General features: G+C 39.8%; 1 protein-coding gene across 3 annotated transcripts in view; it reads right to left on the reverse strand.

The window, feature by feature from the left end:
- Window positions 1–27,501, reverse strand: part of LOC112115986 (serine/arginine-rich splicing factor 11) — a 36,623-nt gene that overhangs the window by 5,363 nt on the left and 3,759 nt on the right. For all 3 annotated transcript variants that reach the window (XM_024213244.2, XM_024213243.2, XM_024213242.2), the window contains exons 2-7: window positions 17,670–17,803; window positions 13,572–13,681; window positions 11,965–12,057; window positions 9,669–9,718; window positions 8,570–8,697; window positions 7,315–7,396 (exon numbers count right to left, since the gene is read on the reverse strand). In XM_024213244.2, the coding sequence (XP_024069012.1) occupies window positions 7,315–7,396; window positions 8,570–8,697; window positions 9,669–9,718; window positions 11,965–12,057; window positions 13,572–13,681; window positions 17,670–17,803 (597 nt within the window). The remainder of the gene's footprint in view (window positions 1–7,314; window positions 7,397–8,569; window positions 8,698–9,668; window positions 9,719–11,964; window positions 12,058–13,571; window positions 13,682–17,669; window positions 17,804–27,501) is intronic.

The following is a 27,501-nucleotide window of genomic DNA, read 5'->3' on the forward strand; positions in this document are numbered from 1 at the left end:
TGTATTGGAACACCTAAAATATCCTGGTTTTCCATTTAATTAGTCAAAACATCCTAAAAAACCCCCGAAGTGTTTAAGCCACTAGTATATGGAGTAAAATTTGCTGTTTACCAGGAGCAAACAGCCCAGTGGAATATGCATTCAGTATAAGAAACAGTGTTTCTTGAGTGAAGACAGAGTCAAATGAGTGTATATATTAATTTTTTTTTTTAAACTAAAAGTGAATGTTTCTGAAAATATCCACTTTGAGATCATAGAATCTAGTCCAGTCCCCTGCACTCATGGCAGAACTAAGTATTATCTAAGCCATTCCTGACCTGTCTAACCTGCTCTTAAAAAAATCTCCAATGATGGAGATTCCACAACCTCCCTGGCAATTTATTCTGGCGCTTAAATACCCTGACAGTTAGGAAGTTTTTCCTAATGTCCAATCTAAACCTCCCTTGCTGCAATTTAAGCCCATTGCTTCTTGTCCTATCCTCAGAGGTTAAGAACAATTTTTCTCCCTCCTCCTTGTAACAACCTTTTATATACTTGAAAACTGTTATGTCCCTTCTCAGTCTTCTCTTTTCCAGACTAAACAAACCCATTTTTTTCAATCTTTCCTCATAGGTCATGTTTTCTAGACCTTTAATCATTTTTGTTGCTCTTCTCTGGACTTTCTGCAATTTGTCCACATTTTACCTGAAATGTGGTGCCCAGAACTCGACAAAAATTCTTCAGTTGAGGCCTAATCAGCACAGAGTAGAGTGGAAGAATTACTTCTCATTTCTTGATTACAACACTCCTGCTAATACATCGCAGAATGATGTTTGCTTTTTTTTTTTTTTGCAACAGTTACACTGTTCACTCATATTTAGCTTATAGTCCACTATGACCCCCAGAGCATCGCTTTCCACAGTACTCCTTCCTAGGCAGTCATTTCCCATTTTGTATGTGTGCAACTGATTGTTCCTTCCTAAATGGAGTACTTTGCATTTGTACTCATTGAATTTCATCCTATTTACTTCAGACCATTTCTCCAGTTTGTCCAGATCATTTTGAATTTTAATCCTAGCCTCCAAAGCACTTGCAGCCCCTCCCAGCTTGGTATCGTCCCCAAACTTTATAAATGTACTCTCTATGCCATTATCTAAATCACTGATGAAGATATTGAACAGAACCAGACCCAGAACTGATCCCTGTGGGCCCCACTTGTTATGCCCATCCAACAATGACTGTGAACCACTGATAACTACTCTCTGGGAACGGTTTTTCAACCAGTTTTGCACCCACCTTATAGTAGCTTCTAGGTTGCATTTTCCTAGTTTATTTATGAGACCATTATGTGAGACAGTATCAAATATGTATGTGTCATTGTTGAATCAGAAGCTGGCAGCAGTGGCACCAGCACATATAATTTGTGTGTGTCTGATTTTGAAAACATGGTCAACCTTAAAGAGAACGCTGCAGAAATCTAGATATGTGATTATCAGAGCATGGATTATACAACTAAGGATGAAAAATGAAAGGATAGATTTAAAGAAGTACAAATTGACATTACTTTGCAGTATAGAGGACGCAGTGGTAGGATGAGTAAAAACATCAAGATTGGCCAAACGATAGAATAGGTTATTTGTTGACAGCAATGAACAAGGAAGGGTTTGGGATTGGGGAAGATGAATGCAATCAATTTTTAAGTTGCATTGACAGGAGGTAAAATAACTTGGAATTAGATTATAAACATCATGTAATAGCGTGGCAGGAGCAAGCACCCCCATGGGGACCTTTCAAGTGACCTAAGTTGGGTCTCCCAGGCAGAGAAATGAGTCCCCTCTTCTGGTGACACTGTAGTAGGGTTCTGGCCCACAAATTAATTGTCCCTTCAGTCTTATCCCACTGGGGGTGGGGGGAGGAGCAGGTGGAGGGGCACTGAGGCCCAAAACAGTTCCAAATCAAAAAGCAAACCCAGGTCAATTGTGGGCCATCCCCCAGTCTTCCAGTGGGGCACCCTGCCCTTCCCTTCAGGCCTGTCTCCCAGTCTCTTACTCATGCATTGCCTGTTTCTGAGGTTAAATGCTCCTCCAGCTAGCAGACCTGTCCTTCCACAGCTCTTCAGGCTGAGAGGCAGAGCTCCATCCTTCTTGCTGACCAGCCAGCTCTCAACAGCCAGGCTCTGTCCTTTTATTCCTCCTCCAGGCTTGGCACTGGGTGCAGATATAGCGCAAGGGGAGCTAGCTGAGCCCATAGGCTCTCCTTAACTCTCTCTGCTGGTGTGGGCCTTTCTATCCCATCCCACCTCACACACCCCGATACCCTTTTGGGTACCTCCCCCCTCCCCCACCAGCTCTCCTCTCTCCCAAGAAAAACAATCAGAATTTGGGTGATGTGCTGGATGTGGAAGGAGAAGGGCTTGAGAGATAGATACCATCTCATAATTTGGGGCTGGGTGTCTTTCATGGCGTGGAGCCAATGTAGCGGGGCATGGTTGCTAACTAAAGTGAAATTATTGCCAAGAAGGTAGCATAACAGCAAGTCCATGGTCCACTTCACGGACTACATCTCTTTCTTGATTATGGAATAGGCTCTCTCCATTGGGAATAATTTCCAACTAAGGTAGAGGATGGAGGTGTTCTTCATATTCCATCAACTGGGATAAGATAGCCTCGAGTCCCACATCAGAGGTGTTGCTCTGTAGTGGGAATTTCCTGGTGAAGTTGCAGCTATACAAAACAGGCTCCCAGAAGAGGTGAGCCCCATGGGTTTGAAAGGCCTTTTCACAAATGTTGGTCCACTGGAATTTCTTCGGGCTATTGGTTTTAATGAGATCCATGAGGGAGGCTGCAATGGCCAAGAAGCCAGTAATAAACTGTTGGTGGTATCATGCCAGTCTTAGGAAACAGTGTACCTGTTTCTTTGAGGTTGGTGAGAGGCATGTCTGTAGGGCCTGGACCTTATCCACAAGGGTTTCACCTTGCCCTTCCCCAGTGTGTACTGGATGTAGATCATCTCATTTTTGCCAGATGGCATTTAGTAGGGTTTGCAGTGAGGCCAGCCACCATTAGGGACAGGAGCACAGCAGTTACATGTTTCAGATGGTCTTCACAAGTCTGACTACAGATTACAATGTCATCAAGGTATGCAGCAGCATGTTATGGAGCTGGAGGACCTGGTCCATTAACCTTCTGAACGTGGCTGGGGGCTCATGGAATCCAAAACGCAAATCCAGAATTGAAAAGAAGCCAAAAGAGGAAGCAAGGCTGTTTTTAAATCAGGTCTCAGGCATGAGGGTAATGTACTCCACCTCATCTAGCCAATCAAGAATTAGTCAACACATGGGTATGGGGTTGTGGACTTTCTTGGACTCAGTGTTCTGGTTCAGTCTGGATGTGATGGGCGATCAGATGAGTTTATCTGGGCTGCATAGAAAAAACAGTGGAGTAGAAGGCAGTGATCAACTGGTGGGGCTGGACCCTGTTCTGGATTGTCATTACTCCTGATTTTGATCATCCCAGCCCTCAAGACTGCAGTGGCTTGTGGGACTAATTTGGTCTCCAGCGGGTAGGGGGCTATGAACAAGGCTTTCCATAGCTTTAAAAGATTCATGGGGTAAACTGTGAATTTGTGTCTGTCTGGTTGCTGGATTTTGAAATTCACAGGCTCCACTTGTTGTATCACCTCATAAGGCCCCTGACAGCAGCTTTGATTCCACACTGGAAACAACACCTGGAGGTGGATCCCTTTATGACTAGATGCTTCCTGCTTGATCTGGGCACCTAGGAGGTTCTTGCTGGCAAATGAGCCTAGAACTTCAGGCTTCTCCTGAAGGCTAAGGACACACTGTACCACAATGTCAGCTTGAGGTGACTGTTCTCCCCACATTTTCTGAGTGAGATGCAGAATCCCTCATGCTGGTCTCCCACATAATAGTTCAAATGTTGGGAAGCCGGTGGAAGATTGTGGCACTTCACATGGTCCCAGAGGCAGATATCCATAGCTACGAACCTTCTCAGCATATTCTTTAGCAACCTGTTAAAGTGTTCCATTAGCCCATCTCTGTGGGGACAGTGGATAGACATTCAGAGAGTCTTCATTTTCACAACTGACATACTTGCTTCATTGTCTGGGCAATGAGGCTTGTACTCAAGTCCATTATAATTTCCCATGGAACCCAAACCCAGGCAAAGATCTTCAAAAGTTCAGAAGCAGCTACTCTAGCATTCATGGAGCACACAAGTATGGGGTTCAGGATACCAGGTGGCACAGTCTACAAGCACCAGAATTTACTGGTAGCTTGCAGCGCACTTACCGGGGCCAACTACGTTCATTCCAATACATTCAAAGGGTATGCTCATGAGTGGCAGGGGAACCACTGTCCAGAGTGCTGTGAGCTGCCACAGGAAGCACAAAAGTTGGGGAAGTCCATATACACTGCAAGCAAAAAACAGGCTAGAATTTGAGCCAGTGTTTTTTCCATCCCATGGTGCCCATGAAGGGTCTGGTGTGGGCCAGCCGTATGACCTCCCTCTGGTAGGATCTGGGCACCAGAAGCTGGGTTCTGATTTCCTTGGTCTGGTAGTCTCTCAAGGTGAAATAGGTGGTTGGCCTTCTCTCAAAATGAGGAACGCTTCATCTTGTCAAGGTTCCACCAATTCCTCACTGACAACTATCACTTGGGTATAGGGTCAGCTCAGCATGTCATCAGCTTTCCGCTCTTCAATGAGATTGAAAATTTTGTTATGCTCTCAAACTCGGGGGAAGGAAGGGTCTCCAAGTTGGGATCATATTGGGCCTTGCTTTGTTTGGCTGTTGCCAATTTGGGTGGAAGTCTCTTCTCTAGGAGCAGGAACATCTCCCACACCAGATTGACTGGGGTGTGTGGAATTGGGGAGACTTGTTGCTCAGAAAAAGGTCCCAAAGATTCCTTCATCAGATCCCTGAAATATTCCCAATCTCAGCCATTAATAACTGGACAGGCAAGGGATGGGCCAATCATTATGCTCCCCCACAATTAGATTAACTTGGACATGAGGGCACGGTTTCATGTCCCTGTGTACATATTGTAGAAGGAGAGTTCCCCAGGATTTGGGACCACCAAGCTCAACATCAGGATTGAGAATATGCTGAGTCCAGAAGACTCACCACTTCTGTCCCATTCACCCTTATGGGGGTGATCAACTTCATAAGGCTTTGATCTTCAAGCATGGGCTCCCACTATCCAGATATGCCAAAGCTGCAATCTTGGGACCAATGCCCAGGACAGCCATACCAAAACGCAAACGTTTTGGGCTTTGTTGCGATGATCAGCGCCACCCGGGATCCCTGAAAAGTCCCCTCTTAGTGGCGTCCCCCTACTTGAGTTTCCATGGTGGTTCCCTTCTTAAGGCCAGGCAGGCTAGTGATTTTTTGAACTAGGACCCAGGTCAACAGCTCCAGACCTTTGGTCCAGGCTATCCAAGGTCCCTGCAACACACAGGACCTCACCTCATGAGTCCTGGTGAGGGGTCAGCAGGGTGGAACCCCTGCAAGACGTCAGCCTCTGTGGCCAGCTCTCTCATTTGCCTGTGCTCGTCCCTTGGCTACAGCAGGCCTGTAGCAGATCATCATCATGGGGATCTTGGTTGTCAGATAATACTTCATGAGGCAAAGGGTGTCAGTCATTGCCTCAGGTTGATGCTGTAGGATCCAGTCTTTTCCCTCGGGGGAGGGAGTGGAGAGGGGGAGTATCTGGGTGAACTGTGGGTAAAATTATCTCTACCACCTGGGCTCATGTCTTCATCTCAGGTCTGAGCCATCTCCAACACAAATCTCATAGCTTTTGGGCAACTGGAGGGAGCCCTGCTCTCAGAGGATACTACTCCTCCAGGAAACGTCAGAACATCTCTTCTGAGACATCAGGAGCATTGTGGATGGCCACTCTGACATGTGCATAAGCTCAGGCAGTAAAAAGGTCTAAAGTATATAAGCCATTTGCACTCTCCAATTTAAGTACAGGGCAAGCAAATCTGCCTGCTGTTCAAGGGGTCAACGAGCTGCTGTGACTAACTGTTCAAAGATTTTGAGGAACGCTTTGGTGTCACTATTAGGCCCTATCTTTGTTCCTGACAGGAACAGGGTCTGCCACTGGGTCTAGGCTTGCTGGTATCACTGTAGTGGCTGGCTGTATTATGGTGACCAATTGTTGTACCAGCTGCTGCTGTTGGGCTGCTAAAATCGCAGGATTAACTTCTCCTGCTGGTTGGCCATTTGCTGGAAGAGTTGCTGTTGAGCATTCTGCTCAGCCATTCACTTCAGCAGCTAATCCATATGCATCCAGCTATGGGGGCTGGTGGCATTTGTTTAGGGTCCCTCCTTTTTTAAGGTTTGACCAGCTCCCTTCCACAGAAAGAAGGTCGTTGCCTGCATTCTTCATCAATTCCATATAGCATGGCGAGAGCAGCACCCTCCTGGGGACCTTCTAGGCACCATCACACAGCCACAGGTCTTAGGAGAGGGGCGGGGAGGGGGGAGGAAGTCTCCACCCCATGTCCACTGTCGCAGGGCTCCAGCCCACCAGCTAATTGTCCTTTCTGTCTTATACCCCTTGGGGCGCAGGGGGGTAAGGAAAGCACTCAGACGCCAAAAGTGCCCAAACAAAAAGAAAGCCCAACTCAATACTGGACATCCCCCAGACATCCAGTGGACACCCCATCCTTCCCTTCAGACTTATCTCCCACAGTCATCTTACTTGTGTGCTGCTCGCTCCTGGGGTCTAAATGCTCCTCTCCAGCGACTGCTCCATCTAGCAGGCCTGTCCTGCTACAGCTCTGCAGGCAAAGCTCCCTTCAGGTTGAGCTCTCCCCCTCCTTCCTGACCAACCAGCCCGCAACTGAGCTAGGTTCTCTCCTTTTATTCCCTCTCCAGGCTTGGCACTGGCTAAAGGTATAGCAGGGTGGGGCTAGATGAGACCACAGGCTCTCCTTAACCCTTTTTCTGATGGTGTGGGGCATCTGCCCCACCACACAGGGTGAGAAAAAAAAAATGTTTCAGTAGACACTCCTAAGGCTACGAGCAAGTTGCCAGTGCAACTCTTGGTGCTGTAAAGTACAGGACTGTCTGTGCTACAATGTCACTTTCCAAACCATGTTCCCAAGCTCTCTACATGAACAGGGCTTCACCCACTTTCATACTCTGCCCTGGTCCTGGTGGTCAACTTAACTCCACTAAGAAGATTTGCTTTTTTCTCTATTTATACCTAACAGCTGGCATTGCCAAGCTTAACGTTTTAAACAGATTTTTGAAGGAACTGTGTAAGGCACTTATTTCTGTTAATATTTATGGAGTGAGAAATCTAACCTGTGCCTAGAAGTAGAAGGAGTTCTCCGCCTTCTTGATCGTGATCGTGATCTTGAATGCCTTCGTTTTTCATCTTTTTTATCTGAAATTAAGAAGGGGAAACATTAGTACAAGGGCAAAAGTGGTATCTATCTTTAAGGAGACCCATAAAAGGAAGTAAGTGTGTCTGCACCCTCTTCAGACATCATAAAGAAGCAAAAGAAAGCCTGAAAAGTTGTTTTTTGGTGGTGGTGTTTTTGTTTGTTTTGTTTGAAATATCAGAAATTCAAGTCTGGTCTAGCGTGTTCTTGGAAGATGCTATGGAGAACTAGTAGACTATGATATATCATACAACTTGATTTAGAGGGGAAGTGATTTTTATTCATACTAGTGAAAACTTTTGTTCACATCTGCTCAACTCAAGCATTTAGCTGTGGGAAGAAAAACTTGTTATGTTAAAGTTTCCGCATTCCCACCCCTTCACTTAAGGGCTGAGAAACCCAACTCACTGCTTTGGATCCTTAAAAGAGAGTCCTAGAACAGAAATCAAGATGACTAGAGTTAACATTTCTGATCAACGGAGCTTCTCTCAAGTTCCCTTCTCTCCCAAAATACATTTAAAGCATTCAGACTTCTTTAACCCATCGTAAAGCAACAAAAGAAAAAAAGGGCAAGACCACATTCTTTCACCTTTGCAGGTCACATTTCAGGTTTATTGTGTGTCAATTTAGAATTTGAAAATGAATTGACCCAATTCTCCCCGAAACAGAATTTTTATCCCAAATTATGACAAATGGCTTCCTCTCCTTTTTTTGCTACTTCCTAATCTGGTCACATAAACACTAGTAATCACTGAGAATAGCACACTTTACTGACAACCAAGTGATCGGACCACCTGATATTTTCAATAAAAAACTTGAAGCAGAAGTGGCTATAGCAACTTTTCTAGAATTCATTCTGGGGGCGATTTAGGCATTTCATCATCTTCAATCAAATGCAAATGATGTGTCTCATTCACTAATTCATTCTCCAGAGCACTCTTCCAGCATTTACATAACAGAGAATAATAATTGTGTGGTCTAACTGAGCTCCAGGAGAATCATTCAGCCACTTTGAAGGATCTTCTGCAGTGAGAGAGACACTTTGCAATTAAAAATTAACCCATTAATGAAATAAGGAAGTATGAAAACTATGTTTTACAGTGTATAAGCCCTTTTTAGTGGCTATATTGCCAAAAATTGTGTTTAACCAAATATTTAAAAAGTAGTTCAATTACCTGGCTCTATGGCTGCAGAAATCAGTGATTGTGCTTCTCTTACTCTTTTCATAGCTTCCTCTATTTCTTTACTGGAGGTATCCGATTTCAGACTTGGTGAGACAAGACCTGCAGCTACATGGTTCAACCTGGAACAAGCCATTAAGTGAAGTGAAAATGAAATTTCAGATTCAAAAAAATTGACTTTTTAAAAAAAATACTGGCCTAGACTGGGCAGACTGCAACTTGCCCAGAAGTAAGGGGCAAGCATTGGTGAACTCCTCTTGGATTAGCCCAAGAAGGAGATTGCAGCTCTGAGTCAAACTCCCTCCTGGTCTCGCCACTGCTTGGGGGAGTCATGTGTACTGGTTCGATTACCCGATGAAGCATATGCTGGTGTAACTACATTGCTCCTTCCCCTACTCACAGGGGTGGGCAGGGAAGAAATGGAGAGAGGATGGATGGACATCACATGTAGCAAGCTCCACAAAGCTGCTCTGTGCTGGAAGCGGTGATACAGGGTACCAGAACATGGGACACCTTACATCCTCTTATTCCCTTGGCCCAGTGTACCACTATCCAGCCCACAAGTAGTAAGGGGTCCATTTATTGTCTTGTATAGATACCGGTTGCCAATGTTACCTCTCAAATATTTTTGAAGAGGCAGAAATTTTTATTCTGATCAGCTGAAAGGGTAAATCCTTAGAGGAAAAAGTAAACTAATTCAGATTGATTTGACCTCTAGAACACAGGATTCCGTTTTAACTTCTTGTTTTTAGAAGTCAACTTGGACACTAACAGACTTGCTCGTAGCTAATGTTTTAAAAGGATTAAAGTGACTGCACCACAAGTTTCTTTACATAAAGGGCATGGAGTAATGAAAAACCTGAATTCCTCTCGCTACCAAATTAGGAGAGAAATAGTCTTTGATGCCTAGTGCTAGGGTGAACCATCTTTCCCCCCTCCCCTCACGTGGTTTCCACAGGAAGCCAGTTTCCTCCAGTCTTTATTTGGCCAGGTGTGGGAAATGGGTCAGTATTGAGTGACATGAGACATTACCCTCAAGATTAAGTGCACGCCAATATAAATCTAAGTACTGAAAGCTATCACTTGCACTTACTTTGGATCCACTGTGCTCATAAGCTTTAGTAGCTGATCTGCCGCAAGAGACTGTGAAGAGACATTTTAAAACATGTTGAAAAGCATGAAATTTGCTTTAACACATTAACAGGTTAACCACCATGCCTGAATGCACATGGATTGTAGCTAAAAACAAGAGCACAAAGTGCTTACAGTTGAGAAATACTAAAGGGTTAATCAGCCAAAGTGCCTGCATTGTTTTTAATCCTTGTTTTTGTGAAATCTGTTGACTGCCCCATCCCAGAAGGTGAACTGTTTTTCAGTCAAGAGCGTGTGAATCTAAATGCTCTCCTTTCAATATATGCCAGTCAATAGCATCTTTCCAGAAAAGGAATAAGGCACTTTCTTTGTTGACCATTCGTAGCGTTTACAATTTATCTCCTAATTGTCTTAGGCAGAGGGCTCGCCCACCCACCTGTCCATTCAGCGTGCCTGTTTTTACATTTGCAGTACAATACTCACAATCCTCCAAGCAGGAGCACTAACAAAGTGTCTTTTTTCCTATAGATTTTCTCTAACCCACCCATAAATTTAAACTTTCCTGCTCTTACTTAAGAATATCCAGAAGATACTACAGTCAAACCTGTACATAAGGCCACTTGCTACCTACTATCACTTGATAGCACAAATGGTGTATTAACAGCCAGCAAATCTCCATAATAACTCACTAGTTCGTAGGTGGCCACTTGCAGAACTATCCAACTTGTGTTGTAATCAACCTGCTAAGCGGCCAGAAAGGACAGCTACTTAAAAGTGAAATATTTTTCCAGTGTCTAGTTAAATTGTTTAAATTTTTTATGTTAAATTGCTTATTTTAGTTACAAGACAAAGTGCCCAGCCAATGCATAAGCGAAGCTTGTCCAAACGGTCTGTTTCTTATGCTGCATTAAAAGGACACTTGCTATAATGGCCAAGAAACGTGGAGTCTGCATGATGACCATTACTTAAGTGGTTCAGGTACTAATAGAATATTATTTTAACTGTTTCACTCTGATTTAAGACAACAGTGTCTAAGAAATCCTACGGTGTATTATAAAAAAAATTAAAATAGAAATAATCTCTCCAAGTCTATGGATTTAAAAAGCTGTCTTTAATCTTTGCTTGGGATGTTTAGCACTGAACATGGTTTGTAGTGGTCTATCAACTCAATGCTTTTTTCAAACTATATTTTACATATGATTTTAGCATCTGATCTCTCAAAATCTGATAGAGTTGTATATATGACCTTACTACGGGGGGGAATTCTGTGCCACTGTGCAATGCAGAATTTGGCAGAAATTAATGTTGTGCACGCATAATTTCTTTTCCCCCACAGAAATGGGCTGTAGTGTAGCTGGCCACCACTAAGGGCCGCTGAACCCAGCGGAGCCCACCTTGCACATAGGAAACAAGGCCGAGGGGAAGGTGAGAGAGCTAGAGGGTTCCTGGCAGCTGCAGCTCCCCGCATGCCCTGAGGGAAGGAGAGGGCAGAGCGCAGGAAACTCCACAGAAGCCTGAGACTCAGTTTCAGGCTGTTTCTTCCTCTGGATCCCCGGGCTCTAGGAGGGCAGGGGGTGGATGTCTGGGCTGGGGGGGCGCTGCTGGGCTCTGGGAGGGAGGAGGTTTGGGTGCATTGGCGGGGGGGAGGGGAGGCAAAGAAACAGAAATTAGGTTGTCATAGTAGTTTCTTTAACCTTCTACTCCTGGGGGAATTTGTGTCTCTCTTTATTGTTACAGACATACATGCTGACAGATATTTTGAAATAAATTACCAAAATAACTGAAAATGGCATTATTATAAAGTGTTTTGACAAATAAAATTTGCAGAAATTTAAAATATTTTGTGCAGATTTTTAAATTTTTTGGCACCGAATTCCCCCAGGAGTCTTATACCACTTGAACGCTGGTGTTCCAAGTTTTCAGTTGGAATCAACCACTGGGTTTTAGAGACAGTAATTCTTTAGTATACATTATCTCAAGTGTCAGGATTAAATTAGAAAAGAAGCAAGATTGCAAAAGGATTTTTAAGGTATATTATCAAACTGCTAGGCCCATAAACAAATGCACTATATCATATGAAAGATGGGATTAATTTCTACAAATTATTGGACCTTAAAACTATGCCAAATGTTGGCCCCTTGCTATAGCAGTATTTTTTTTTAGTACTGGTTCAGGAATAAATATAGCAAGTCCTGGACCTTCAATCGGTCAATTAATATACTGGTGGATCACAATCTACTGATCACAGTCTAAAAGTCTGCCAGAGATGGGAAAAGAATAAAAAGTCACTTATATACCTGAGAGTTTAAGTTTGCTCCAGGAAGCCCAAGAGCAGCTAGGGCAGGATCAAGAGCAGGAGCTCCCAAAGCAGCTAAAGGAACAGCACCAATCTATAACACAGATGATAATTAAAAAACAGGCATTGGCACAGTACAATCCCTTTAACACTACCACATCACATCCTAATTTAAACCCAATCTAGCAATCATGTACATTAATATACCCTTTAGCAAAAATGCCAGTAACAGCACTTCACCTCTCTTATTTGTGTATTTGCAAACCGAAGCACATAGAAGTTTATACTACAGGAATTCTAGGGGGGTGAGGAAGATTCCCTCCCATCCACCCCCGGCCCAAGGAAGTGGGAGGCAAACAACCAACCCAAAAGACTTTCCCACTATATTCCACACAAACAACTTAAAAGGACAGTCTTTTCCAAAAAAAGTGACTAAAAATATCACTGTATGGTTCTGTGTTTATTGCCTCACTTTCTATAACAAATATGCTCAGATTACAATTAAAAAGGCAATTTTAACAGCCAGACTACAAACTACCAGGATTCTTTCCGTCCCATTCATCATGCCTAATAAAAGGTTCTGAAGGTGATATTATACCTTCAGAAATACCCGTGCAAACTGACTGATCAGATGTAAGCCATTAGAATTTAGTAAACAACTGCAGATGCTGCAAAGGAAGGAACAGAATCCATCTCACTATTTTAGTTGCAGTGGGTCTGCAATGCTAGCCAAAGTAAAAGGCAGTTTTAAAAATACACAACCCCTCCCCCGCATTCTCACTGAAGTGAGCAATTATGACCGAATACAGATTTTCACAGTAAGTATGTACCTACCTTCCCTCCCCCTTTAAAGGCATACAAGGAATACTCAAACAGATTCTATGAAAACAATAATGGAATTCTGAAACATGCCTACTGAAGTTATATACCCAACTCCCACTGAAAGTCAATGGAAGCCAGGCACCTAACTCCTTTAGATGCTTTTGAAAATCCATACCAGCCATTATAGTTTCTGAGAAAGCCTAAATAATCATACAAGAAAATCTATTAAATAAATTCCAAAGTAAAGCGCATTTCAGATTGGCACAATTAAAGTTAAGGATCTGTGTATAATATACACATTTTCAAGAATGTACACAAACCATTTTAAGAGAAACTAACCCTTCAAACAATAACTGTATTTAAAGCCAGTTCTGGACCAAGTTATTTAATGCTTTTAATATAAAGAGATAGAACTGAGAACTTGCCCCAACAGAATAAGATAAGATCTTCTGAATAATTTAATCCCAAACTCTTCTTTCCTGTGGTTAGGAGTCATTAAAGAAATTATAGAGGCTACCAGAAGCACTAATTAAATTTCTGAGCATGCTTGTAAAAACCCAGTCTCCCCACTAACAACCTGCCACTGTTATACCATACAGTTCATCATGGCACATGACTGATTTGCAGTGTGGTTACAGTGTTTAACTAAATCACTACAATGATCAATACAGTGTCAAATCTCTTCTTGCCATCCAAGCCCATTTGCCCAAGTGCATTAATATAGTAAATGAAGGTCTAGCAAAATATGTACAGTATTTCTTTCACTCCAAGCAAATGAAAACCTACCTGAGAAAGTGGGTTGGGAGTAGGCAGGAGACCACCTCCAGGCAGCAGACCTGCCACAGCATTAGCTGGTGCCAAAAGAGATAATGCCTTAGTCTCATCAGGAATAATTCCTGCAGAGAAACAGCCTTGCATTAGAATATATTCTCTCTCAAGGTCAGAAAACACACAAATACACCCAGAAAATGTCTCCCTGATACACCACCTGAGTTTGTTGAAAGTACTTATGTTGGCTAAAATATAAAGCTTGATTTCTATTAATATTTATCATTAAATTTTATGTCAGAATGAAACTTCAATGTGTGAAAATTTGACTGTTCCTTTTTCTCTACAAATGGTTAAGTTTCTAGCGTAAAAAATAGCACAATACACACTACTTTTTTGTTAACACTGCCAAGATTTCATCACCTGTACTCGATTTTTAAGTCATGAACCAAACGTAAGCAAGCACAGTCGGTTCTCCAGGGGTGTGCTCTCAACTTTCAAAAGCTGTTTTATGAACAACGACTCGTGTCGGCTGCTTCACTATAAAGCACACAGAAAAATCAAGATACACAAGACAAAAAAAGTTTGATTTAGGGGTTAATAATATGGTACAGTTCACTATGATTTTTTACACCTACCATACAAATTTTGTAAAAAATTAAGAGAAGGTAAGGAAATATTTTGTTGAATAAAGTGTAGGGCTTTTGCTGACTCATCAAATGAATATGAAAGTGTCTGCAGATCTCCAAATACACGCTCTGTGTGTATATACAATATATTGTGGCACATTCCTTACCTGTCCAGTAAAATGCGTATGTTCCATTATGTGCCACGCTTACTGTACCAAGAATGCTGCTACATATTGCCATTTCAGAAAAAACTTCTGGCCCAAACTCTTGTAGCCAACTAAGAGAAGTGTGGCTGATTTTACTGCCTATTCTGCACACAGAACAATCTTATTAAGGGTCCTACTACGAAACAAATATGTATGTAGATAATTTTTATTCTATCCAACAGCAAAAGCCCTATACAGATGGATTAATCTGTTAATGTGCCCAAGCCCCCAAAACGAGAGTTCAATAATACAATTTTACTATATATTTGCAAATACCAGTAGTGTTTATGTAATACATATTGAGAAACTGCATCTCATCATAAAACATACAATATGTACAGGGCACTTAAGAGAAACTGGATAAGCTGCAGAAGAAAACTGTTGGGTGGTATTTTCAGCAGGGCCTGGTATATAGTTCAGGCTGAACCAGGGAAAAGAACTGTAAAACACAACAACAAAAAAGAAAAACCACTGTTAAATAAAGGTAATGGTTCCTTCCACCTATACTGAGAAGTGCCGATAATATAAACAAATGTATAATACACAGCACTGTTATCTTGCTTGTGTCATTGAGCGGTCATCAATTTAGATACCAAAAGTTATGGAGGGAGAGGGGGGGAAAAGGTCATTTAGATATAGGGCATTAATGCATCAATATATTAACATACCTATAGAGATTAGGGGTAATTTTGCATGCAAAATTATGTCTCAGAGGATATTATAAATTATATCTACACATATTTCAAATTAGTGCAAATACAACATTTCTGGCATCTAAATACAACTCCTCTGACTTATCTTGAGACTCCTCATAGAAGATCTGCATCCATTAAAAAAAAAGTCATGCATCTGATTCTCAAAAATTATATATATTTTTTTTTTTTTTTTTTTTTTTTTTTAAATATTTAAAAAAAAATAAAACTAAAATTAAAAAAAAAAAAAAGCAATGAGGCCCCTCACCAGTTAATTTTCATGCGGCAAAGTTTTTTTTTACTGCTGCTTTGTTAGAACCAAGAAATACTGCTTGAATGTGTAGAAATGAAAGAAAAAGAAACAGACAAAAGAAACAAACATTAACCAAAGAACCTAAATAACCCCCCAACCATCTTTAATATTACCATTCCTTGCAAATCTAGGAATATCACAGTGAAAATAAAATTAATACTATGCCTTACCGTAGACTTTGTGTATAGGTCTAACACACAAAGCAACAGCCAACACCAAAAATGTCAGTAAAAGCTAAAACTGGACTGCGATTGTGATATTAACATTTACTTTAGTGATGAACAACATTAATACAGAATATCACAATAGAAAGTATAAAGTATTGGGCTCCAGTTCAGCAGACTACTTAAGCACGTGCCTAGCTTTAAGCACGTGAGTAGTCTTGCTGATTTCAAGTACCTTCCTGTACTGTGCTTAAGTACCTTGTTGAATTGGGGTCCTACTGATAAATATTAAGAGAAAACTATATTTCAAGTATAAAACCAAACATTTTATTACAAAAATAAAGGACTTAAATTTAACTTGAAAACAGCAGGCTGTACTGTGATATGCCATATCATGTCCAGAATTCTGAATCTCCAGAACTACACACAAGATGCTGCTCATCCCACAAGAAACTCCTTGTTCAAAATAGGCCAACTAAAATGCTAGTATTTGTTTAACTTGTAACATATCATCTTTAGCACATTCTGAACTGAAACTATTGGGCAGATTTCTCTAAATGCCAAGTTTATCCACCATCAAGCAAATCGGTCAGTCATACTGACAAAGAGAATCACATTACCCATTGTAATTCAAATGTTGAGTTTAAAGTTCTTAAACAAGGGCCTATGAAATATTTAGATGCTATTGACAGAGATACTGTTATTATAGCATGCTTTAATAATGTATAAATAAGAATAAGGAAGAAATTCCTTAAGATACACTTTTTTACACAGATTAGTGTAAACAAAAGCAACTACTTAGAAAGTATTCTGTATTCTGAAAAATGACTCAATTACAGATCATGCTACAAATTTTAAAGTAATTAAGTCTTAAATGTTTAATTTCTTTTAAAATTTTTCTTTTAACAAGAACCTCTGACTGCTCACCAGCCCTGGAAGACAGCTGATAGAATTAAATTGCCTTGTCAAAAGTCTGAACAACATTGGCCTTATCTTAAATTTGATACTGTAATAGGACTTAATCCACAGAGATTTTACTCTATTTCAAAAGGATTTTAAGTAAAAAATTTAAGAGTAAACCAATAATCAGTATATTTGAAATAAATTGCTTCTAAAGCCTAGTAAAGTTTAATGAGACTTCTGTAAGAAGTGTGGTCTTCTCAGTATATTGTTTTAAAACAAGTTCCAAAAAACCTGCTCACTGTCTTTCAAATTACTGTAACACCCTAAAATGTAAAAAAAAAAGAAGAGAAAATGTAGTTAACAAGTGGTTACACCAGGAAAACACTTGGGGACTTGAGTGCTTGCTGGCCTTTAGTTAATGTCTAGAATCCCCTGTAGCTGCAGAGGACCCACTGTGTTTCAGTCATCTGGAAGGGCTTTGCATTTGCCTTCTCCACTACAAAAATCACACACACAAATAACAGAGAGAAGAGTTTATTATTCAGTGAAATTCTATAAAATATAGCAAGCCTGAACAAGAAAACTTGGAATAAAAATCTAATACCCAGTGCCCATTTGGCACCTCTTGGAAGATCTCACTTTCATCTTAAAGCATAATTATTCAAACCCTTGGTATACTGGAATTTACAAGGAGGGTGAATGTTTTTTTTTCCAGAGAAGTTGTCAACTAAATGAAGTAGCAAGGACATTGCAAAATAACTGCTAATCCACTCCCCCATTCACTCGCAAAGAGGGAGAAAAAACTTGCATGAGGAGATTATATAAAAATACATATCCTGAATAATTCATCTTTAAAGCAATGTTTCTTATGCATACAAGTCAGCATTTTTAAGTCTGGTTAGAAACATGTCTTAGGAACTCTGATGAATTAAAAGCATAATTTTCATATAATGCTGCTTAAAAATATTCACACCTTAAACGTAAGATTTTCTTATATAAAAGATTAACAAGAAAACTTCCAGCTTTCATTGTGTGTCAATAAAAAACAAAAATTTGCTTTAATGAAAGACCTAATGACAGCATACCAAGGGTTTCAAAACATTAATATCTTAGATATTTTACAGGTTACTAAACCTCACTCTACTGAACTATACTGGGGTAGACTGCCATTTTATGATGGCTTCATAGGTGATTAAACAATTCACAAACCTTCTGCATATGGTACGACTATCAACGCTCTGTCAACGAACACAGTGTTTGTCAGATGCTGGGCCACAACTGCTGAGTCAGGATCATGGAACTTTACAAAACAGACCCGTGATGAAACAGGCAAAGGAGAATCACTAAAACAAAAACAAAAAAAAAGTATTAGATACAAGGTTAACCAAAAAAAAAAAAAAATCAGACAAATTCATTAAAAACACTTAAACATTTGCAATCTGTTCACTGTATTAAGTCTAAAGACTATATATTTGGATATAAAGCACAACATTTAAAAAAAGTGGTGCAGTGTGGTTTCAATTTTGTACCAGTTCTTACTATTAAACTTTCCTTATCAATCATCATTGTTAATAACAGGTACATAAGAATGAAATGATACTGAATGAAGTTGCTTTGCTGGATCACCAGAGATCTAACTACAGGACAGGAAATTACTTTTATTCCCCCATTTACAACAGATAAATAAATGCTAATTCTACCACACACAATCATCTCTAAATTAGCCAGTTATCTGATAAACTGATAAGTATGATTCAGGAGAGTGATCCAGTGGGTAAGGGAGAGGGATAGCTCAGTGGTTTGAGCATTGGCCTGCTAAACCCAGGGTTGTGAGATCAATCTTTGAGGGGGCCATTTAGGGATCTGGGGGGGAAAACAAACAAACAAAAAAACACACAAACACACACACACACCTGTCAGGGACAGTACTTGGTCCTGCTAGTGAAGGCAGGGGACTGGACTTGATGACCTTTCAAGGTCCCTTCCAGTTCTATGAGATAGGTATGTCTCTCTCTCTATATATATTATTAAGATGTGAAAGGGTGGTGATGGTGGGGAGAGATTTCCTCGGGAAAAATACAGAAAGAAGGTACATGCCCCCACAGAAATTCCAAACATAGCAATTTCTATACCGCTCTGCTTTTGGTCCAAAATTTGAATACTAATATTTTTTGAAGTTATATTAAGCACAGGGTAATGATTAAAATAGCATCTTCATTTAGCTATCATTAGAATTTGCAATAACACAGAACCTGAAATAGATCAAACAGAAAGTCAAGAAATTAAGGTGGCAGGCAATGGGTTTTAAATCTCACCAATCGCACCATCAAGAGTTTTTGAACTCTTATGTGGTGAACTTGAAGGAGACTAGAATGTTCCTTATAGGGCAGATCCAGGTCCATGTCTATGCCACAGTTCAGCTGCAGCAACTGTTGGTAGAGCTGACTACCCAAGGGAAATCCACATGGGCACCATGTAAAACTGTTTGTTGCGGGATCCTAGGGAGGGTGAAGAACCCTGGAATTTCTGGCAGAGAATGGGAAGATCTTTTCCATTCCTCAGTGACAGGGGGTGAAGAGTTGAAGGTTGTATGGACACCTTGAAGCTGATGGCCCCAAGAGCATGTGTAAAGGTTTGGAATTTGTTTTTTCATTTACCCTGGTAGGAGTGGAGTTTTTCATTTACACAGAGGAATAAACTACCCAGCCAGTGAGGGAGTCTGAGGCAGCAACCACACTTGCATGGCAGATGAGGTAAGACCCCTATCAAAGTTGAGGACACAACCCCCCACAAATTAAAAATATCTCGCAGTTCTGAGCAGTAGAAACACTGTAGCTGGAAAATAGTCTAGCAAATGACGGTTGTCTTCATTCAGATACCTGCAAACATGGAGCATGTTTTACCTGTCCACAATAGATTACTGGCTTCTAATTAGTATCCTAGTGCAACTCAAGGTGTTTGAATTCATCTATAAAGGGTTCATAATTTGGATTTTATGTTTTCAAAACAGTTTGGCTAAAAACGGATTAATTTTTTTTAAATATCTGATTTCTTTATTTAAATATAGGTTTATTTTTTAAAATAAACCTATTTAAAATTATGATAACTTATGTCAAGGCCTTCATTTACTATAATGTTAAAATCATTTAAATTAAATAAAAAAAATAAGCAGTATCTTTCAAAGTCAAATCACTGCACTGGTGCAAGTCACTTGCTAAGCACTGGGAACCAGAATTTGTTGAAGTGCTAAACCCAGCTTCTAACAGCAGTAGCCTCTTCTGCAGGTGCAGAGAGACTATTTTCTTCATTTCAGTTCATTCAACTAGTTCAGTTCAATGACTAGTTCATTTAAAGCTAAGAAACTGATTGTGAGTCGAAAAAGCAGGACAGCTTGTTTTCCCCTTCCATCTATGAATAAAAACTAAGTGCGAGAGAATGAGACCTTTTAGTACTACAATCTTGAAGGACACGGTGACCAGAAAGAAATCAGTTCGATTTACTAACTAGAGACAACACTTCCTTTGTTTAATAAATCAGTTAGTTTTAAATGCAAAACATGTTGTGATAAACTTTTTTCTTATGTATCCAGCACATTTAAGCTAGTTTTATTTAACTAATTAAAAAAATTTAGAATGCGTTTTTTGTGCATTTTTCCAAATAGATCTTGACAAACCACAGGTAAAATGTCAGTCTAGTAAATAAGTAATGCATCATTCACCATTTTCTAACATCATAAAATAAAAGTTAAGAATCCGAATACATGTATGTTAAGGTATACCACTGCTTAAATGAATGCGTATACAGCTATCCTTCTGGTTAGCAAAGAGAAGCACCAAATTTAGTATAAAGGCTAAATTTAGTTGCAGCGAACATAGAATCAGAGAATATCAGGGTTGGAAGGGACCTCAGGAGGTCATCTAGTCCAACCCCCTACTCAAAGCAGGACCAATCCCCAATTTTGGCCCCAGATCCCTAATTGGCCCCCTCAAGGATTGAACTCATAACCCTGGGTTTAGCAGGCCAATGCTCAAACCAACATGTAATGGTTACTAGCCAATGAGAATCAACTTCTCTTTTGGAAAAGAAGTACAAATACGAAACAAGATTAAAATAGATTTAAATAAAGGTTTCCTGCTTGATGATGTAAACTGAGATTAAAATCAGTGATTTAAATTACTACTTCTTATCTTACTTCATTTTTGTCTCACCAACTGAAATCATCTTGAATGCACGATCCAATCTAACAAAGCAAAGTCTAACCTTTAAGAATTGAGACTCTGCTACATCAGGCTTCATATCCTTACGTACATGAAAGGACTAGAATAGCAACCAAAAAGACTGAACAGTACTTAGACTTTCATATTTTAACAGTATTAACGTCTTCGCTTAATATTTCTCTTAGATCTTGGTTTGCCTATGTAGTTTGGCCTTAACTACCTGAGGCATAAATAACCTTGACAGAATCTAACAAGCAATAATACAATCACAATTCAGTAGGTTTTAAGACAAAGCCATTCCAGGGTTGCTTTTGACCGCATTCCTCTTTTAAACAGGTCACCTTAGCGGCTCTGCAATACCCCCCCGTCATTTCTTCAGTAGTGTCTGCTATTGTCACTCTGGTTTTGCCAAGAAGTGGTTCTGGCACTTTCAGCAGCAGCATTTACCTTTTTGGTGCACTCAATTTTGACCAGGAACTTACTAAGCTGAAAAATCATAAGAACTGTACCTACTACTATTCCAAATGTAAATTCTGTAATTCTCAATACCACTGAATCCTTATTCAAACCCAATGACTTAAATAAGTAACAAAACTGATGCTGCTTAGTTTAAATAGAATTGGTAGAACTGTATAAAAAAGCCAATAATTCCTGCTGCAAGAAAATGTAGAATGCCATTGTCATAAAGACTCAAACGTGTTACATTTTAACCAAAACTCCACCATTATTTTTTTTAACCCTTTTCTGAAAAGGATTCTTCTATGGAGCCAGAATCTGTTTACACAAATATATCTCATCAACCTACTCATTTTACCTGATTCATATCAATAGTTTGATTCCATATATTTGTAAAGGTTTGACATCACACAGGCAATACAAACACTAAAGCTTTAATACACCGCAATGACTGGATAGCTCATGGTAATTTAACTAAATTTTAGTAAATTATTAGATGGGTAGCAGCCAACGGTTAATTTCAAATCCATGTTCAGTCACACAGATTTCTGAAACTCATCTAATGAAGCTAAAATTTTCCCAGCTTGGTCACTGCCTCAAGGTACTTTTTTTTTTTTTTTTTTATATTTGGGTAAACAGTAATGCTTAAAATTAGAGTGAAAAGTATATATATTTCCCTCTAAAACTTTAAAATGGATCTACACTCAATAGTGCAAAAAACTGAAGTTTGGTACAGAAGATCATCCTCAATAAGTGCTTTTTATTGGTAAGGTGAATATAGATTTATTTCAATGTGATATGAGCCTTTTGACAACGGTGTTTTTCACTGAAGTTATAATTGTTCCACTAGGAAAATATGTTGTACATGCCATGTAGCTATTCTAACTGCAAACTCAATTTTAGTTCCCCTATCCCTCTTGCCCATCACTGTAGTATCTAAATACACTTAACTGCTGAAAGAGAACCAACCAGCACCCCACAATTCAGAAGCAGGACCCTTTGCAGCAAATTGCCTCAAAAAGATTAAACAGTGTGGCTATTCAGCGTATTCCATTAAGGACAGATTAGATAATAACGGCTTATTGTACCATGAAGGTAGCAAGGTGTAGTTCTGACAGGATCAGATTTCAGAGGTGAGGACCTGACACAGAATGCTTTGTCCCCAATTCTTTCCATGCTTCATCATGAGGTATCTAGCCTAAGTATTCCCCTCCAAGTAGTTGGTCTAAGATGCCTAGGACAGGCCATTTATGGCTTTGTAGGTCATGTATTTTGCCCAAAAGTGAATTAGCAGATTATGAAGAGTATGAAACACTGCTAAGATTCTTGCTAGTTTACCCCATCTGAAAGGGGTGGTATGTGCTGGCCCACAAGTGACTGAGATATGACAAGATCTGCATTTGGGAGGAGTATTCACTAGGCTAGAAATTAGAGGTATTATGCATGGCAACTGATACCTAAGAGTGTTCAGGAAAAACAGTTTTTTTAAAGTACTTCTCTCTGCCAACCAATGTCATTTTTCTTATTAGGGCTGAATACACTGGTCTATCATTTTTGAGAAGTCGTCTGCTTCAGAGATAAAATGTGCTATTTATTATGTATTTTGATGTGCTGAATACAAATATGACAATTAAAACAACTGATTGGCTACTGTTTAAGATATTTAAGTTTTTACATTTTATGTCTATGTATATTGTGTAGATAGTAGAGTTTTAATCATAAATTGTAAACCTAGGTCTTTTCACATGTTTATGGTTGCTTTACATGATAATATTTCACCTGTCCTGTTTATGTAACACTTTAAAAATCAACAAAAGGGTTATATAAATAAAATTTATTATGAAACAAAAGGCAAAAAACTATTATGTACATAGTTTAGTCCTATTCAATGTCTACTCGGCGCTTCTTGGCTTGTCTCTTGTATTCATTAAATGGAGCATCTCTTGTCACTGTCCAGCAATAGTCTGCAAGCATTGAGGGGCTCCATTTGCCCTGATAGTGTTTCTCCATTGTTGCAATGTCCTGGTGAAATCGCTCGCCGTGCTCGTCGCTCACTGCTCCGCAGTTCAGTGGGAAAAAAATCTAGATGAGAGTGCAAAAAATGTATCTTTAGTGACATGTTGCAATCAAGGCTTTTGTATGCCTTGAGGAGGTTTTCCACCAACAACCTGTAGTTGTCTGCCTTGTTGTTTCCGAGAAAATTTATTGCCACTAACTGGAAGCCTTTCCATGCTGTCTTTTCCTTGCCACGCAGTGCATGGTTAAATGCATCATCTCGAAGAAGTTCACGAATCTGAGGACCAACAAAGACACCTTCCTTTATCTTAGCTTCACTTAACCTTGGAAATTTTCCACAGAGGTACTTGAAAGTTGCTTGTGTTTTGTCAATGGCCTTGACAAAGTTCTTCATCAGACCCAGCTTGATGTGTAAGGGTGGTAACAAAATCTTCCTTGATTCAACAAGTGGTGGATGCTGAACACTTTTCCTCCCAGGCTCCAATGACTGTCGGAGTGGCCAATCTTTCTTGATGTAGTGGGACTCTCTTGCACGACTATCCCAGTCGCAGAGAAAACAGCAGTACTTTGTGTATCCAGTCTGCAGACCAAGCAAGAGAGCAACAATCTTCAAATCGCCACAAAGCTGCCACTGATGTTGGTCATAGTTTATGCACCTCAAAAGTTGTTTCATGTTGTCATAGGTTTCCTTCATATGGACTGCATGACCAACTGGAATTGATGGCAAAACATTGCCATTATGCAGTAAACCAGCTTTAAGACTCGTCTTCGATGAATCAATGAACAGTCTCCACTCATCTGGATCGTGAACCATGTTGAGGGCTGCCATCACACCATCGATGTTGTTGCAGGCTACAAGATCACCTTCCATGAAGAAGAATGGGACAAGATCCTTTTGACGGTCACGGAACATGGAAACCCTAACATCACCTGCCAGGAGATTCCACTGCTGTAGTCTGGAGCCTAACAGCTCTGCCTTACTCTTGGGTAGTTCCAAATCCCTGACAAGGTCATTCAGTTCACCCTGTGTTATGAGGTGTGGTTCAGAGGAGGAGGATGGGAGAAAATGTGGGTCCTGTGACATTGATGGTTCAGGACCAGAAGTTTCATCCTCTTCCTCGTCTGACTCAAGTGAGAATGATTCTGGTGCATCAGGAACCGGCAGTCCTTCTCCGTGGGGTACTGGGCATATAGCTGATGGAATGTTTGGATAATGCACCGTCCACTTTTTCTTCTTTGACACACCTTTCCCAACTGGAGGCACCATGCAGAAGTAACAATTGCTGGTATGATCTCTTGGCTCTCCCCAAATCATTGGCACTGCAAAAGGCATAGATTTCCTTTTCCTGTTCAACCACTGGAGAAGATTTGTTGCACAAGTGTTGCAGCATATGTGTGGGGCTCACCTCGTCCTGATCTCCAATTTTGCAGCCAAAATAAAGGTGATAGGCTTTCTTAACCATAGTGGTTATACTGCGCTTTTGTGATGCAAAAGTCACTTCACCACAAACATAGCAGAAGTTATCTGCACTGTTCACGCAAGTACGAGGCATCTCTGCTCACTTTGGCTAAACAGAAATGTGTCCATTTGCAAAATCAAACACTGACAAATAAGAGAGCACGGCACTGTATGATTTCTAGAGCTGATATAGAGCAATTTGTTCAGCAGAGTGATGTAAGCTTCGTTATGACTGCATCATCCATGACTTCTAGGAATAACATGATGCAATTCATATCATGTATGATGCAATACCAGCTTCAGATTGCATCATTCATTGTTTTGCCTAAAAAGCAAGTACTGTCCAAACCCAGTCATCGATTTATTCATAGATCCAGTCAAAGATGTATTTTAGTCATTTCTGGTTTAAATTGAGATCCCTTCCCTTTATAACTCACTTATCCTCCCAAGTCAAGGGTCCTATATACTGACCCAATAGCATATCTTGAAAACTAGAGCCAATCAACAATTTTAACCATCATTTTCATTCTCAGTGATCCGGAATTAGTAAAGTTTGACTGCATTCATTTCAGAAGCATTTTGGCTGTAGAGCAGTGATATAAGCCAGCTAAGTTTTCAACCATGTCCCTGTTCTTCCAAGTACCAGGAGAGTAGGGTAATAGCTCTGTCAAACTCCAGGGAAAAGGAGACAGAGTTCAACACCAGCATATTAACAATACTATAATGCTTTTACCACTGTATGATTCCTTTAACAATTTACGGTAAATACAAATGCCAAAGTCTACCATGCTCAAGAATATCCTACCACAACCATTAAAGGCAGAGGGTTCAGTGTCAGCCCAAGCTTTTCATTCCAAAATTATGTACAGTCAGAAATACTCTCTACAATACATTGCCTTAGCATTCCCTATACAGCATATTAAATCTGAGAGGGGATAGGTAGAATGGGAATATTTTCCCCAATGGAATCCTGGTTTTTCAGCTATTTCTGCAGCTACAACATTGCTATGAGCCTAGTACTTGACTAGAAGTCTAGTTTTAAAATCCCTGAATTGAAAAACAAGAAGCATACTTTCACAGATATTTATTAACTGCAGGCAATCTCACTAGGTCATAAACTGGATTGCTGTTGCAGTTTGTTCTTCTTACTACTGGATATAGAATAGTTTTCTCAAAGTTTTGTATTGGTGTTATGACACTTATTTGACTTCTAAACACAAATATAAATAAGATTACTGGAAAACTTCATAGTCAAATTTTATTCACCAAAGATATGTATTTGTTATCATTTAATATGGTTTATGTTGACTAGGAGAGACCCACTGTGAATTACTACTAATACCACAAAATGTACTTTGTCTATTTGACAAGCATAATATAGAATGAAATTGACAATTCTTAGCACATCTTACTAAAATAACTGAATCGGTAATTTTGGTTTTAGCCCATGAAAGCTTATGCCCAAATAAATTTGTTAGTCTCTAAGGTGCCACAAGGACTCCTCGTTGTTTTTGCTGATACAGACTAACACGGCTACCACTCTGAAACCTGAATCAGTAATGAAACCTTACTACAGAACTCTTAAGATTTGGGTGAGAAATAAGGAAAAACCACTATTTGTATCTGTGAATTATGGTACCCGTGAATTAAATTCTGAATTATACTACTGAACGTTTTTGAAACGGCAATCAATTGGGTAAGCAAAATACAACCCTTTTATCCTTAAGCATAAATTACTGTATTTGCTCATACCATTTATAAGCACATTTGTCACAAAGCAGGAAGTGAACCTATTATATACAGATCCTGATTAGTGTGACAAGAAGAAATTAACAGAAATACATTACAAGAGTATTCTTCATCAGGGTGCAATTTTAAGAAGTTAGACATCAAATGCATCAACTCACATTAAAAACTATTATCTTCTAACCCTATGTTTCTCAATGACCAGTCCATGGACTGGTGCCAGTCCCTGAGATTTCCCTGACACAGCTGAGGAAGGCAGCAAGCTGGTCCCTGATATCAAAAAGATTAAGCAACACTGTTGTAACTGGTCCCAGATCTACACAAAATAAATCTGAGTTCGGAACCCAATTTCTGAAGAATGGGAAGGTCACAAAAGCCAACAGCACAACAAACACGCATTCTTGATGATGTCTCAGCAGAAGCTGTACTGCATAGATAGAAAAACTTATCCTCTCACTCATAAAGATCACTCTAGAACTGTGGTTCCCAAACTTTAACAACCTGTGAACCCCTTTTACTAAAATGTTAAGTCTCGCGAACCCCCTCCTAAAAATGAATATTTCCAGGGATTTTCTCCTTTACCGGAGTATAAATTATAAAAGCAGTGATCTTAGAAATATAAAATTTGTTTTTATAACATGCTTATTACACACTATTTATTATTAACTATTATTTATCATTACAGTATTTTTATTACACTCTTCCAAGATCTCACTTTCGTAGCTTGTATCATTTCGAATAGGCCTGTTATAAGACAAGGCTCCTATGTTTCATCAAAAAGAGTATCAGATTTGAAACAGCATGAAGGTATTTAAGAAGCCAACTCAAAGAGTTCCTCCTACACAAGCATTCAGATCTTGAGTAGTCCAGGCAAATAACGCACGTTACAACAAAGCTTAAACTTGTTCTTCATAATAATTTTAAAAACAATACTAGCTCCCTATTTAATTTTAAAAACAGCAAAAAATATCCACCTCCCTTTTTTATAAAGAGTCTTGAAGTTTAAATCTCTTCAGTGTGATAGATATGATTGCTTTGATCTGCTTAGCTCTTGGAAGTCTAGGGGCTCCAGGCTGCTGGCCCCGTGCTGCCCGGGGTCCCTAGGGACAGCTCTACCCGCCATTAGAGATTTTTTTCCCGAGAACCC

The sequence above is a fragment of the Terrapene carolina genome, unplaced genomic scaffold (genome assembly GCF_002925995.2).
Source record: "Terrapene carolina triunguis isolate 2854851 unplaced genomic scaffold, T_m_triunguis-2.0 Scaffold211, whole genome shotgun sequence".
Lineage (NCBI taxonomy): Eukaryota > Metazoa > Chordata > Testudines > Emydidae > Terrapene > Terrapene triunguis.